The following is a 15,589-nucleotide window of genomic DNA, read 5'->3' as shown; positions in this document are numbered from 1 at the left end:
AGAACAAAGTATAAAAATTTGTCAGGTGTAGAATGCAAAAAGAGAATACAGATACCAAAACAAAGAAATTGTCGGAATATGCAAAGTGGTGAAATAGGAATGGCTACAGAAATGCAGAGATGTAAAAGTACGAGTGACTATGGAAAATATAAATGGAGGAAAGGACACTACAGTACTAAACAAGGGGAAGGCTGCTGCTGCTCATTGGAACATTAGAAATCATCACAGTGGTTGATTCTTCCCATTGTGTTGGAGTATTAAAACACTAAGCATTTTGCTTTCCTGTTGTCTTTGGTTGTGGTTGCTGTAATTTCTTGTCCTATCATCAGTGCTATCAGTATGAGGGTGGCCAAAGCAGCTGACTAGTCAGAGGCCTCTGGAGCTTTCCATGATGCAGGGACTGGCAGTTCAGTCTGCTGATTGTTGGGAAGCGGGCAGCATACCTGTTTCCACAGCCATCTTTACAGCAGCATAAATCCGTTGTGGGAGATTCCTGATTGTCTCCTCCAGCAGGGCAAACTGTCTAGGTATATCTGAAAGCTGTTCAGCAGTGGTAAAGCTGTTGCTGTGCATTATGTCAGTGCAGTTGGAGCCTTCAGCATGAACACTATCTTCACCTTTGAAATAGCTGGTGCCATTTCTGGAACTATTCTGGCCCATGGAGGTGAAGACCAAACCCTCCTGTTCTGCCTCCCCCGCGGCATGTGGACATCGCAGCTTCTGTTTTGGTGCACTGTCAAGCTGTAATTCAGACATACGCTTTTTGGCATGGGTCTGCCCACATCTGTTGGCTGTTGGGCCCATAAAGCTTGTGTCTGATGAGGACAGCAGCTTTGCTTTGCTAACATCACTAATGAGGTCCACATGTGGCAGTGCGGTTGGACCTAGATGGCAGACAGAATGGTTAGCCTTCTCTTGCTTAGGCTGGCTGTAAGGTACTTCATGCTGGTGAGCCCCACAGTTCATGAACTTCAGTGCTTTTTTTCCGGGGAGCAGACATTTCTGGCTTTGATGTTCACTGGCACACTGGATGCAAATGTCAAGCTGTGAACAATGGTGTGCCATATGTCCAATGGCCTGGCATCGGGAACATCGAGGGCCACCCCGCCTTCTCTTCAGGTTTTCCACACTAATGATTGTGTTGGCAATCAGCGTGATGCTAAAAATTTTCCTGTTCTGTGGGGTCTCAGGAACTACAACCAGAAATAGAGGCATTTCCCTCCCTGTCTTTGGATATTTCATGCGCACCACAAAGTGTACAGCAAATCCAAGCTCTTCCAGTTCCTTCCACAAGTGATGTGGCTGAAAAGTATGTGGTAGCCCACGGAAGACTGCTGTGATGACTTTGTCCGAGTGGGTAGTATGAGTGTAAAACAGAATTTGACGTGCTGCTGCTTCACTCTCGACTCTTTTATAGTCCGCAATGTTACAGAAATTGACCCGGATGAGGTCTTTACCTGCAGTTCTCACACTGAAGTCCTCTGTTGTCCACTCTTTAAGTAACTGTAGGAAATATCTGTAGTGGTCCTTGATGTGTAGGATGATTGGTGGTGGCTTAAGCTCTGCCTGCTTGACAGATTGTAGATCACTGTTGCTGGAACCAGGCCCTTCTTTCATTCCTCCTCCTGTGACTTCATTTGTTATTCTTCTTCCTAACACACCTCCGTTTGCTAATCCTCCTCCTGCGACAACTCCGTTCGCTGCCCCCCCTCCTGCGACAACTCCGTTCGCTGCCCCCCCTCCTGCGACAACTCCGTTCGCTGCCCCCCCTCCTGCGACAACTCGGTTCGCTGGCCCCCCTCCTGCGACAACTCGGTTCGCTGGCCCCCCTCCTGCGACAACTCGGTTCGCTGCCCCCCCTCCTGCGACAACTCCGTTCGCTGCCACCCCTCCTGCGACAACTCCGTTCGCTGCCACCCCTCCTGCGACAACTCCGTTCGCTGCCACCCCTCCTGCGACAACTCCGTTCGCTGCCACCCCTCCTGCGACAACTCCGTTCGCTGCCACCCCTCCTGCGACAACACCGTTCGCTGCGCCCCCTCCTGCGACAACACCGTTCGCTGCCCCCCCCTCCTGCGACAACTCCGTTCGCTGTCCCTCCTCCTCTGACTACTTGAATTGTTACTCCTCCTCCTCCGACTATTAAATTCTTTATTCCTCCTCTTATGACTACTAAATTCCTTATTCCTCGTCCTACGGCTACTCCATTCGTTATCCCACCTCCTCCAACTGTTCCATTTGTTATTGCTTCTCCTACAACTGTTCTACTCGTTATTCCTCCTCGTACAACTACTCCATTCCTTATAACTCCTCCCACGACTGCTCTGTTATTTATTCCTTCTCCATTCCTTATTCCTCTTGCTACGACTTCTCCATTCCTTATTCCTCCTGCTGCAACTTCTCTGTTCCTTAGTCCTCCTGCTACGACTTCTCCATTTGTTATTCCTCCTGCTACAACTTCTTTATTCGTTATTCCTCCTGCTATGACTTCTTTATTCGTTATTCCTCCTGCTACAACTTCTTTATTCGTTATTCCTCCTGCTACAACTTCTCCATTTGTTATTCCTCCTGCTACAACTTCTCTGTTTGTTATTCCTCCTGCTACAACTTCTCTGTTTGTTATTCCTTCTTCAATTTCTTCATTCATCAATCCCTCTTCTTGTTCTTCTGTTTTTTCATTCTCTAATCCTTCGACTTCCTCCTTCATTATTTCTTTATCATCAATTTCTTCTTCAAAATAAATTTCTTCTTCTTCTTCAAAATAAATTTCTTCTTCACCTATTATTCCTCCTTCTACTACTTCTCTATTCATTATGCCGTCTTCAGTTTCTTCATCCAATATTTCCCCTCCTTCGATTTCTTCATTCACTATTCCTCCTCCTTCAGTTTCTTCATTAATTAAATCTTCTTCTATTTCTTCATTCCTTAAATCTTCTTCTTCTTCTTCATTCCTTAATCCTCCTCCTCCTCTTTCTATTTCTTTATTCATTAATCTTTCTTCTATTTCTTCATTCATTAACCCTTCTTCTGTTTCTTCATTCATTAACCCTTCTTCCGTTTCTTTATTCACGAATCCTCCTTCCGTTTCTTCATCCATGGATCCTTCTTCCGTTTCTTCATCCATGGATCCTTCTTCCGTTTCTTCATTCACGGATCCTCCTTCCGTTTCTTCCTCTTCATCAATTTCTTGTTCTTCATAATCAATTTCTTCTTCGGGTATTTCTTCATTGACTATTTCTTCTTCACCACCATCATCATCATATTCATGATCTTGCACTATGGAGGCAATGTCAGTATCACTGTACAATGAATTAGCACAATTCTCCCCATCAGACGGGTTTTGTGGTAGAGCTGTGTGGTCAGTAGACAATCCTCTTCTATCGTGAACAACCTCTGTTTTCCACCTCCTGTTCAAGGGGGGTATGATGGCAGCAGGTCTCTTGCCACTAGCATATGCTTTCTGAAATGCAGTCAAGAAACGTTTGCGTAGCTGCTCCGAATCGATGTGATTTGACTCTTGAATTGCATTTTGTTGTTGTTGCTGCTGCAGCTTATATTCCTGATGGCACTCGGGAAGCTCTGCATGGACAACAGCGTTTTCTTCTGGCATCAGCAATGGCACTGAATTCCCTGCAGTTTGGAAGTGGCGAGGGTATACCAAGCAATGGTATTCCCCTGCTACATGCTGTGGTACCATATTGCGAGCTCCATCTGCGTCACATACCTCCATCTCCTCAGTTTCAAATTCGCCCATGAAGTGACAATAAGGCTGAAAGATGGAAATAATACATATAAGGTCTACATGAAGGAGAGAGACTTGAAGACAACAGTATGGAAAGGATAGAAGAAATGGATGAGGATGATGAGATGGGAATGTGAACTGCGAGAAGGATTTGATACAGCGCTGAAAACCTAAGATTGAACAAAGTATCGGGGTGCATGGCATTCCCTCAAAATTATTACGTTCATTGAGAGAACCAACCAAATTTTCCACCTGCCAAGCAGGATACATAATACATAAGAAATACCCTAAGGCAGATTATAATATTAACGAAAGTAAAACGAAGATACTGGTGTGAAAGACAAATTAAGTCATGTGATGTTGGTCAATGGAATTCATTTAGAAAATGATACCCTAAAATAGGCATAGACAAATGGGTTCTGCAATTGCGCCAGCCGTGCTCCTGCCTAGCACAGCAGCAAGTGGGGGTGAGGATGGAGGAGGAAACGGAAAGCTGCAGCCGGACACTATTACACATATTCCATCACCTTGTCAAACACAAAGCAGTTTGCCGACAACATTACTTATGTTAAATTAGATTTACATTCTGCATCAGGAATACTATGGCATCCATGCAGTTGTTCAAATACAAAAAAGTGGAGAAGCCGTATCATTCAATGCGACAGAATGGCAGTTGCTTTACTTTTCGTATTGTTTGAAGCCATGCAAAGTGCTTAACATGTTATCGTAAAATTACGAGCTGGAAAAACATTCACTGGAACATCATTACTCCAGCCACAAAGACAATGATGCACTTGTCTTCCAAGGAACAAGAATGAATGCTGGCTGAATTGAAAGAAGCCATACGGGAAAAACTGAGTTAAGGGTAAGGTAGTGAAAAAGTCTTTCATGGTCAACATCATCATTTCTTTGAATTCATTAAGTATCTTAGTGCAAAGGGAGTGTCATTTGGTAGCAGAAATTGCAGACAAAAGACTTATTCTATCAAACAAAAATTTATTCCATGGAAAAATCAACTTAAAGTTCATGATATGGAACATTTCTCAGAACTCAAGGCAGCTATTTGTGGACCAGACATGACTAAATATGTTTTTTAGTAATTGAAACATTTCATCATGAGTTCTCAAACAGAAGACTGATTTTGTTTGTTTGTAATGTACCACTTTACTTCTACCTTGATCTACTAAACATACAGTGTAGCATCCAGTTCAATGACTATTTTGTCCAGTCTGGAAATTTATAAGACTTCTATACAACATTACCCCAAGAGCAATGTTCTTGAATGCAGAGGCAAGCTACTAAAGTTGTTTCAATGTATGGTTCAACATGTGTGAGAGCTTTTTCTCTCTCTCTTTCATTAAATCAGCAAAGCACTGCAGACATTTAGTTGGTTTTAACAGATCTTAATCTGCGTAACTCCATGTGTTCCACTGCATGAAAAACCGTAGATGCAGACACATTATGTATTCTAAAATCAAAATGTGTATAAATTAATAAACATTACGACTTATTGTTAAAAGCCTGTAGGTAAAGCTCTTGTAGCACTGCTAATTCTGTTAGCTCTGCCTAACATAGTAAGTAATAAGTGTTACTGCTCTCACAAAAAAATAAAAAGGTGAAAAATCAACACTAGTGATAAAATCCTGCTTACAAAAGTTTGGTACAATATCTGCCTCTTAGAAGTAGTTGCACTGTGTTGCAAATACATCTTCCTTAGTTTCTCGGATGTGCAGCCTTCAGGATACAGTCATTTCAGTCGCACACCTTCTTGGGATAACGCACTGGTGGGTGAAGCTGGAGCACTGAGCAGGCTTAGCTGCATTAGCGGAGCGCGAGCGCACTTTGGGAGCGAAAATCTTGGTCAGGCCTTTACTAAAAGTAGTAGATGACTTCTGCTATTCAGGGAAGAAAATAAATGGCAAATGTTGAAGTGGTGAGGAAATAAAATATGGATTGGCAATAGTAAGAGAAGCTTCTGAAATGTAATGATACTACAAAATGCTGCAGATTGCGTGGATACATTGGATCATAATGTGGACATAGTGAATCGAAATGGGAGAAAAATTTATGGTACAATTTGAGTAATACAAAAGACTGGTTGATACAGCACATCCTGAAGCATACAGGACTCTCCGGTTTAGTAATACAAGGAAGTGTGGGGGATGAAACTGGGAAAAACAGACAAAGGCTTGAATACAGCAAGCAAGTTCATGGGGAAATAAGTTGCAGTTGTATAGAAAGAGGTTTGTGAAGGAAAGAGTAGCTTGGAGAGCTGTATCAAACTAGTCTTCCAACTGAAGACCCCAACAATAACAACAGGATAAATGAAAACTGTATATCTGTCCATGACCGATTACAACATTTCAGATTTTATCTATAGCTCATACCATTCTCCAAAAATTAATGTTTTCCTTTTTATTGTAGCTTTTCTTATGCTTTAACTCATCATTTATTTTACTTGTAGGCAACTTTGAATAAAATAAGATCATAAACCACATCATCTCACATCTGCAACTAAGCAAAATAATGTAATAGTAAAATGATGAACAACTGAATGCCAAAATGACAATAATAATAATAATAATAATAATAATAATAATAATACATGGAGGATAAGGATTTATTTTAGTTCAATAATTGTCTAGCTGTGACTGCACGATCATTCTGAAATTCATATGGATAATTTGGGAGAAACACAGGAAACTGAAAATAGGATGACTGTATAAGGTACATATAAGCGACAAGATTATGAAAAGGACAGATTGCTGCTCACCATATAGAGGAACATTGAGTCGTGGACAGACACATTGAAAAGACACTATACATTTAAGCTTTTGGAAAAAAGGGCTTCTTCCAATCTGATTGTTGTGGACAACCTGTAGACAGCAACTGCACATGACGAGAACAGCAATTTGGAATGGATAGTGAGGGCATGGAGGAACCATGAGGTGGGGAGGAGGAGGATGGAAAGTAGGGTAAGGGTGGGGGAAGGTTTAATGCTGTTTGTGAGGTCATGCAGGGTCATGATGGGGAGAGGATAGTGCTGTTAGGTGCACTCAGTGTTTTTTCTTTCTTTCCTTTTTATGGGGAGTGGGGGTGACGGCAAAGAGGGACAGGAGCAGAAAAAGGGAAAAGACAAGTGGATGCACTGGCAAAACAGAAGGCTGCATAGCACTGAAGTGGGGGCAGAAAACGGGTTACATAGGATATATCTACATCTACAAAGATAATCCAAAAACGGCGCATGGTACCCTGTACCACTACCTGTCATTTCCCCTCCTGTTCCACTTGCAAATACAGCGCGTAAAAAACGACTGTCTGTAAGCCTCCACATGAGCCCCAGTTTCTTGCATCTTATCTTCGTGGTTATTATGCGCGATACATGTTGACGGCAGTAGAATTATCACCAGTCAACTTCAAATCCTGCTTCTCTAAATTTCCTCATTAGTGTTTCTCAAACAAAACCTTCCCTCCTGGGATTCCCAGTTGAGTTCCCGAAGCATCTCCGAACACTTACATATTGTTTGAACCTACCAGTAACAAAGCTAGCAGCCTGCCTCTGAATTGCTTTGATGTCATCCTTCAATCCAAACTGGTGTGGATCAGTACTCGAACAGTACTCAAGAATTGGTCACACCAGCATCCTGTCTCCTTTACAGGTTAACCACTCACTCTTAAAATGCACTCAATAAACTGAAGTTGACCACTTATTTCCCTAATACAGTTCTTACATGCTCGTTCCACCTCATATTGCTTTGCAACATTACGCCCATATATATATACACACACACGATTTGACTGTGTCATGCAGGACACTAGTAATACTGTATCTGAATATTACAAGTTTGTTCTTCCTATTCATCCACATGAACTTACATTGTTCCATATTTAGGGCTAAGCTTGCATTCATCACACCAACCAGAAACTTTGTCTAAGTCATCTCATATCTTCTTACAGTCACTCAATTACGACACCTTACCGTGCACCATGGCCGCATCAGCAAACAACTGCAGAATGCAGCCCCCCATCCTGTCTGACAAATCTTTTATGTATATAGAGAACAGCAGTCCAGTCACACTTCCTTGGGGCACTCTGATGATATTGCAGGGAGATTTCCCAACTGCAAAATTCAGAAAAGCTAGTTCCAGTATGAAGGTTCCAGATGGCGCAGGCTGTGAAACAGTAGCTGAAATCAAGCACATTGTGTTGGGCAGCATGTTCAGGAACTAGGTGGTCCAGCTGTCTCTTGGCCCCAGTTTGTTGGTGGCCATTCATGCGGACAGACAGCTTATTAGTTGTCATGCCCACTCACATCTATGTCTAATGCACAGGTGTAGGCCATGAGTCAAGAGGTTGTCAGGAGGGATGGACAAGGATATTCTGTAGGTTTGCTGAGCAGTGGAATACCACTGTGGAAGGGGTGGGAAGCATAGTGAATAGGATATTTCCCTTAACTTGGCAGAGAATGTGATTCAGCTGCTCCAGTCCTTGGTGGTATTGAGGGGAGTGCTCCTTTGTGGCCAGAAGGGACTTTGGGAGGTGGCTGGTCCCTTGGTATATTTGGGGAGGGATTGCTCGTCACTACAGGTGTGACAGCCACGCATGGCTAAGCTGTATGGAACACACTTCTTGGTATGAGATGGGTGGCAGCTGTTGAAGTGGAGGTATTGCTGGTAGTTGGTAGGTTCGATATGGACAGCAGTACTAATGTAATCATTTTTCAGGTGAAGGTCAACATTAAGAAAGGTGGCTTGCTGCATTGAGACAGACAAGGTGAAGTGAATGAAGGAGAAGCTGTTTAGGTTCTGGAGGGCTGTGAACAGGGTGTTCCCACACAGTCCGAATCATGAATATGTCATCACTGAATCTGAACCAGGTGATGGGATGGCATTCTGGGAGGTTAGGAATCGTACCTCTAGAGGGTCCTTGAATAGGTTGGCATAGGACGGTGCCATGAGGGTGCCCATTGCTGTACCACAGATCTGTTTGTAGGTGACACTTTCAAAGGAGAAGTAATTTTGGTTGAGGATACATTTGGTCATGGTGATCCGGAAGGAGTTTGGACTCAATCGGGCTTTGGGAAAAGCAGTGTACAATAGCGGCAAGGCCATAGGCATTGGTGATGATATTAGTGTAGAAGGAGATGGTATCGACAGAGAAAAGCAGGATGCCATGTGGAAAAGGAACAGGGACTGCAGAAAGTTGGTGGAATAATTGGCTGATGTCTTTTAGACTTGAGGGTAAGTTAAGGTCTTCGCTCCTCTCTACATTAACTGTTATTTCCCAGTTTTCAATTTATTTTACTGAGAATTACAGCAACACTATCAAGGGCACTGTTGCAAGCGTGTGCATGTGTGTGTATGTGTGTAGTGCGTGGTAGTCTGAAATGGATGACCAGTAGCACTAACCTTTTACATTATTTAATAACTTATTAATGAAACTGTTGTACACAAAAAATGAGCGGAATGAGGTAACACTATCGTAAAGGGATAGGCCTTGTATATGGAAGGATGGAGACTTCAATCCAGCCAGCCTGATTTAGGTTTTCTGTGGTTTCCCAATACTACTTCAGGTAAATGTAAGGATTGTTCCTACTCTAAGGCCATGATCAACTACCTGTTCCATTCTTGTCAAACTAGACCAGAAGTATGGAAATGGCTGTATATAAGAATTAAGTTTCTTTGTTGTTCTTATTTTTAATACGACTGCTTGTCCAATATTCTTGTAAAAGTAATCTCTGGGTAAATAAAACAATCCTATCATTACTACTACTTTGAATGTTCTTGTAGAACAAACATCTTCAACTTCTATTTGAAAACCTGCATTCCGCCAACAAAGGCCTTCAACTCTTGTGGCGACTTATTGAAAATATGGACTATAGAGCCTTTTTTTTTTTTTTTTATTAACAGGATTTAATGGCAAGGTAGTTATATAAGGTCAATACTTTGTTTTTTGTTCAATGAATCTGCAATGCTGTTTCTTTTAGAAACAGCTCGGCTACTACGAAAACAACCAAGTCAATGTACTCCAGCATGGAGTCCACTTTCCCCAGCTTATCTGATAGATTACTATACGAGATTCATGAATTCACACCAGAAATTACTCTGATGGCTCACATTTGGAACGAAAACATTCTTTGTATCTGAGTTGCAGAGCTAATAATGAATAAGAAAATAGGAATGTGGATTAGTTACAGTGAATAGCACAGTGAACACATTATCATAACCAAGACGGCAAAGTCAATACCCACCACAGAAGTGTTGTTGTTATTGTGGTCTTCAGTCCTGAGCCTGGTTTGATGCACCTCTCCATGCTACTCTATCCTGTGCAAGCTCCTTCATCTCCCAGTACCTACTGCAACCTACATCCTTCTGAATCTGCTTAGTGTATTCATTTCTTAGTCTCCCTCTACGATTTTTACTCTCCACATTGCCCTCCAATGCTAAATTTGTGATCCCTTGATGCCTCAGGATATGTCCTACCAACTGATCCCTTCTTCTAGTTAAGTTGTGCCACAAACTTCTCTTCTCCCCAATCCTATTCAATACCTCCTCATTAGTTACGTGATCTACCCACCTAATCTTCAACATTCTTCTGTAGCACCACATTTCAAAAGCTTCTATTCTCTTCTTGTCCAAACTATTTATTGTCCATGTTTCACTTCCATACATGGCCGCACTCCATACAAATACTTTCAGAAACGACATCCTGACACTTAAATCTATACCCGATGTATAGAAGTATGTATGATACAGAAGTACAAGTTTATAAGGCAACTAGCACTGCCGATGATGAAGAGAAATAGTTAAGGAAGAAGAAAATTTAACTGTAATGGAGGAATGGAATTTAGTAGGCCTGTTAGGAAATGAAATAGAAGGAAAAATAGTAGGAGAATACATATTGGGGGAAAGGAGTGAACAAGGAAGCCACCTGCTATAATTTTGCACAGAGTATAATTTAATAACAACTAAAACTTGGTTTACAAATCATACAAGAAGGTTACATACATGGAAGAGACCAGGAACACTGGAAGGTTTAAGACTGATATTGTAACTGTATAATAGTTTACAGTTATGAACCATAGATTAAGATGGAAAAAGGTTGGTTGGTTTGTGGGGGTTAAAGGGACCAGACTGCCACGGTCATCGGTCCCTTTTTCCAAATACTAAAAACACCCACAGAGAATAAAAACGAGCAACAGACAATAAGACAGACGACACAGAACAAGAGAAACGTAGACAAAGACCAGACAAGACGAACTAAAATCACACAGTGTGACGGTTGTTGGCCGACCATACAAACAAAAAGGGAAAAGCCAACCACCGGGGGGAGGGGGGGGGGGGGGGGAATCAGACAAATCGTAGGCCATAGGCCAGAATCAACACAAAAACACACACTTACATTAAGCGATAAAATCCCCCTGCCCGAATAAAACGCAGAACTATGTCCACTATGGAAGAGTCGTTAGATAAAAGCGCAGAGAGCGTATCAGGCAGCGCAAAAGTCTGCCTGAGCACAGTTAAAAGTGCGCACTCCAACAGAATATGGACCACCGTCAAGGACGCCCCACAACGACAAAGCGGGGGATCCTCACGACACAGTAAATAACTGTGCGTGAGTCGGGTGTGGTCAATGCAGAGCTGACAAAGGACGACTGATTCCCTGCGGTTGGCTCGCATGGATGACTCCCACACAGTAGTCGTCTCCTTGATACGGCGGAGTTTGTTTGGCATGGGCAGGTTGCGCCAATCAGTGTCCCATAAATCGAAAACTTTGCGGCATAATAGTGCCCGCAAATCAGTCGCCGGGAGGCCAATCTCCAGAGATGGTGCACTAGTGGCCTCTTTCGCCAGGCGGTCAACGGTTTCATTTCTGGGTATCCCAACATGGCCCGGGGTCCAAACAAAGACCACAGATCTGCCGCAACGGGCAAGAGTATGCAGGGACTCCTGGATAGCCATCACCAGACGAGAACGAGGGAAACACTGGTTGAGAGCTCGTAAACCGATCAGGGAATCGCTACAGATAACGAAGGACTCACCTGAGCAGGAGTGGATATACTCTAGGGCACGAAAGATGGCGACCAGCTCAGCAGTGTAAACACTGCAGCCAGCCGGCAACGAACGTTGTTCGGAATGGTTCCTAGAGTTAGTGCATAACCGACACGACCAGCAACCATCGAACCGTCGGTGTAGACAACGCCAGAGACCTGATACGTGGCCAGGATGGAATAAAAGTGGCGTCGGAAGGCCTCCAGAGGGACTGAATCCTTCGAGCCATGTGCCAAGTTGAGCCGAAGGCAAGGGCGAGGCACACACCACGGGGGTGTACGTAGAGTGGCCCGGAAAGGAGGTGGAACAGGGAAACACCCAAGCCAGGAAAGTAGCTGTTTGACACGTACGGCGATCGGACAACGCAGATGAATGACTGACTGCGGGAAGAGGACACGATTTTGGATGCCCGGGCAAGCTAAATACATGGGCAGCATAAGCAGCCAGTAATTGTTGGCGTCGTAACCGCAGTGGAGGGACACCTGCCTCCACAAGTATGCTGTCCACAGGGCTGGTTTGGAAGGCACCAGTCGCAAGGCGTATCCAGCTGTGGAGGATTGGGTCCAGCACCTGTTTAAGCTGCCGAATATGAGGCAGCCAAGTCAACCGGGCATCAAAAACCATCCCCAAAAACCTATGTGACTCCACCACTTTAAGAAGCTCGCTGTCAAGATAAAGCCACGGCTCCGGGTGAACAGTGCGTCGCCGGCAGAAATGCATAACGCAGGTCTTGGCTGCAGAAAACTGATAACCATGCGCTACAGCCCAAGACTGCGCCTTGCGGATAGCGCCCTGTAGCTGACGTTCAGCAGCTGCAATGCCAATAGAGCTGTAGTAAAGGCAGAAGTCGTCAGCATACAGGGAAGTGGAGACAGTATTTCCCACGGCTGCAGCGAGCCCGTTAATAGCTATTAAAAACAGACACACACTGAGAACAGAACCCTGTGGCACACCGTTCTCCTGGACTTGGGAGGAACTATATGAGGCCGCGACGTGCACACGGAAGATACGATACGACAGAAAATTGCGGATATATATCGGCAGAGGGCCCCGAAGACCCCATCCGTGAAGCGTAGAAAGGATGTGATGACGCCATGTCGTACCATACGCCTTCCGCATGTCGAAAAAGACGGCAACCAGATGCTGACGGCGGGCACAGGCAGTACGGATGACCGACTCCAGGCTCACCAGATTGTCGGCGGCAGAGCGGCCTTTACGGAACCCACCCTGAGACGGAGCCAGAAGGCCTCGAGACTCCAGTACCCAATTCAAGCGCCGGCTTACCATCCGTTCAAGCAACTTGCAAAGAACGTTGGTGAGGCTAATGAGACGGTAGCAGTCCACCTCCAAAGGGTTTTTCCCTGGTTTCAGAATGGGGACAACAAGACTTTCCCGCCAGTGCGACGGAAACTCACCCTCGACCCAAATGCGGTTGTAAAGATAGAGGAGGCGTCGCTGGCAGTCCACTGAAAGGTGTTTCAGCATCTGAGAGTGGATGCTATCTGGCCCAGGAGCGGTATCAGGACAAGCGGCGAGGGCACTTCGAAAGTCCCACTCACTCAATGGAACATTGTACAATTCAGGATGGTGTGTGCGAAAAGAAGGACTCCGACGTTCTATCCGCTCCTTAATGGAGCGGAAGCCCAAGGGGTAGTTGGCAGAAGCGGAATTCATAGCAAAGTGCTCTGCCAAGCGGTTTGCAATGACGTCGGAGTCAGTACAAACTGCTCCATTCAGTGAGAGTGCAGGGACACTGACAGGGGTCCCATAGCCATAGAGGCGGCGAATCTTGGCCCAGACCTACCATGGAGTGACATGGAGGCCAATGGTGGACACATACCGCTCCCAGCACTCCTGCTTGCGTTGGCAGATAATGCAGCGGGCTCGCGCACACAGCCGTTTGAAGGCGATAAGGTGGTCAATTGAGGGATGTCGCTTGTGACGCTGGAGCGCCCGCCGGCGAGCTTTAATCGCTTCAGCGATCTCAGGCGACCACCAAGGCACAGACCACAGACCCAGAAGAATGGGGAATGGCAGATTCGGCGGCAGTAACGATGCCGGTGGTGACCGATTGAACCACTGCATCAATGTCATCGTTCGAGAGAGGCTCAATAGCGGCAGTGGAGGAGAACAAGTCCCAGTCAGCCTGATTCAGAGCCCATCTGCTGGGGCGCCCAGAAGACTGACGCTGTGGCAGTGACAGAAAGATCGGAAAGTGGTCACTACCACACAGGTCGTCATGCACTCTCCATTGGACAGACGGTAAGAGGCTAGGGCTACAGATGGAAAGGTCAATGGCGGAGTATGTGCCATGCGCCACACTGAAGTGTGTGAAGGCACCATCATTTAAGATCGAGAGATCGAGCTGCGCCAATAAATGCTCAACAATGGCGCCTCGACCTGTTGCCACTGACCCACCCCACAGATGGTTATGGGCGTTAAGGTCGCCCAGTAACAGGAAAGGTGGAGGCAATTGAGCTATCAGAGCAGCCAGGACATGCTGCGCGACATCACCATCCAGTGCAAGGTAAAGACTGCAGACAGTAACAGCCTGTGGCGTCCACACCCGAACAGCGACAGCCTCTAAAGGTGTGTCGAGAGGTACAGACTCGCTGTGAAGAGAGTTCAGGACATAGATGCAGACGCCAGCTGCCCGGTTCTTATAATAACCCCGATAGCCACGGAGGGCGGGGGTTCGCATTGCCGGAAACCAAGTTTCCTGCAGAGCAATGCAGAGGAAAGGGTGAAGGCTGATAAGTTGGCGGAGCTCAGCTAGATGGTGGAAGAAACTGCTGCAGTTCCACTGGAGGATGGTGTTGTCCATGGCTGAGAAAGGCTTGATGGGACTGGGAAGGGAGATTACGCCGCTGGGTCACCTGCTGCCTCCGATTTAGCACCTGTGATAGTGCTTTCCATGGCGTCTGATGGACCGGCGAGATGGAGGTCCTCAGCGGACGCCAGAATCTCCACCGCATCCTCAGACGCAGAGCTGGAAGGTTGCGGTGGGATGGCTGCCACTGCGAGTTCCTTGGGCTGAGAGCTCTTCTTGGGTTTCTCACGCCGTTCCTTGGGTTGCACCGGCTGGGCGGGCTTCACCAATTCAGTCTCCGGGACGGAGGAGGATCGTGAAGCCCTACGACCAGCTGATTGCGGGCACTTACGCCATTGTTGGTCGTCAGGCTTCTCGCTGGCGGAAACCTGGGAAGGGAGGGACCCCTTGCGAGCGTGAGAAGCCGAAGAAGTTGGACACTTCTCCGGCTTAGAAGTGGGGACGGACGTCCCCGATGGGTGGGATGGTGTTGCTCCTGAGGTAGGTGGCGCAGGAGCAACCCGGCGGGTAGAGCCCCCCACTGGCGAGGGGGCAGGAGGAGTTTTACTACTCGTCGATCCGGCCACAATTGGAGAAACAGACAGGGCTAGCACAGGTGTTGTAGCAGCAGCATAGGAAGATGCCATTCTCACAGGATGGAGTCGGTCGTATTTCCTCTTGGCCTCAGTATAGGTTAGTCGGTCCAGGGTCTTGTATTCCAGGATTTTATGCTCTTTCTGGAAAATTCGGCAGTCTGGCGAGCAAGGTGAATGGTGCTCCCCGCAGTTGACACAGATGGGAGGCGGGGCACATGGAGTATTGGGATGTGATGGGCGTCCGCAATCTCGACACGTGAGGCTGGAAGTGCAGCGAGAAGACATATGGCCAAACTTCCAGCACTTAAAGCATCACATCGGGGGAGGGATATAGGGCTTAACATCACATCGGTAGACCATCACCTTGACTTTTTCGGTAATGTATCCCCTT

The 15,589-nt window shown here is 45.8% G+C and overlaps 1 protein-coding gene across 1 annotated transcript in view; it reads right to left on the bottom strand.

Moving 5' to 3' along the window:
• Nucleotides 1–408: 408 nt before the first annotated feature.
• LOC126285185 (uncharacterized) overlaps nt 409–15,589 on the bottom strand; it is a 43,162-nt gene continuing 27,981 nt past the window's right edge. The window contains exons 3-4 of the mRNA XM_049984492.1: nt 2,084–3,769; nt 409–1,566 (exon numbers count right to left, since the gene is read on the bottom strand). Coding sequence (XP_049840449.1) covers nt 409–1,566; nt 2,084–3,769 — 2,844 coding nt within the window. The remainder of the gene's footprint in view (nt 1,567–2,083; nt 3,770–15,589) is intronic.

This window comes from Schistocerca gregaria, chromosome 8, assembly GCF_023897955.1.
Source record: "Schistocerca gregaria isolate iqSchGreg1 chromosome 8, iqSchGreg1.2, whole genome shotgun sequence".
NCBI lineage: Eukaryota > Metazoa > Arthropoda > Insecta > Orthoptera > Acrididae > Schistocerca > Schistocerca gregaria.
The sequence above is the reverse complement of the archived record's forward strand: the minus strand, read 5'-3'. Positions and strand labels throughout refer to the sequence as shown.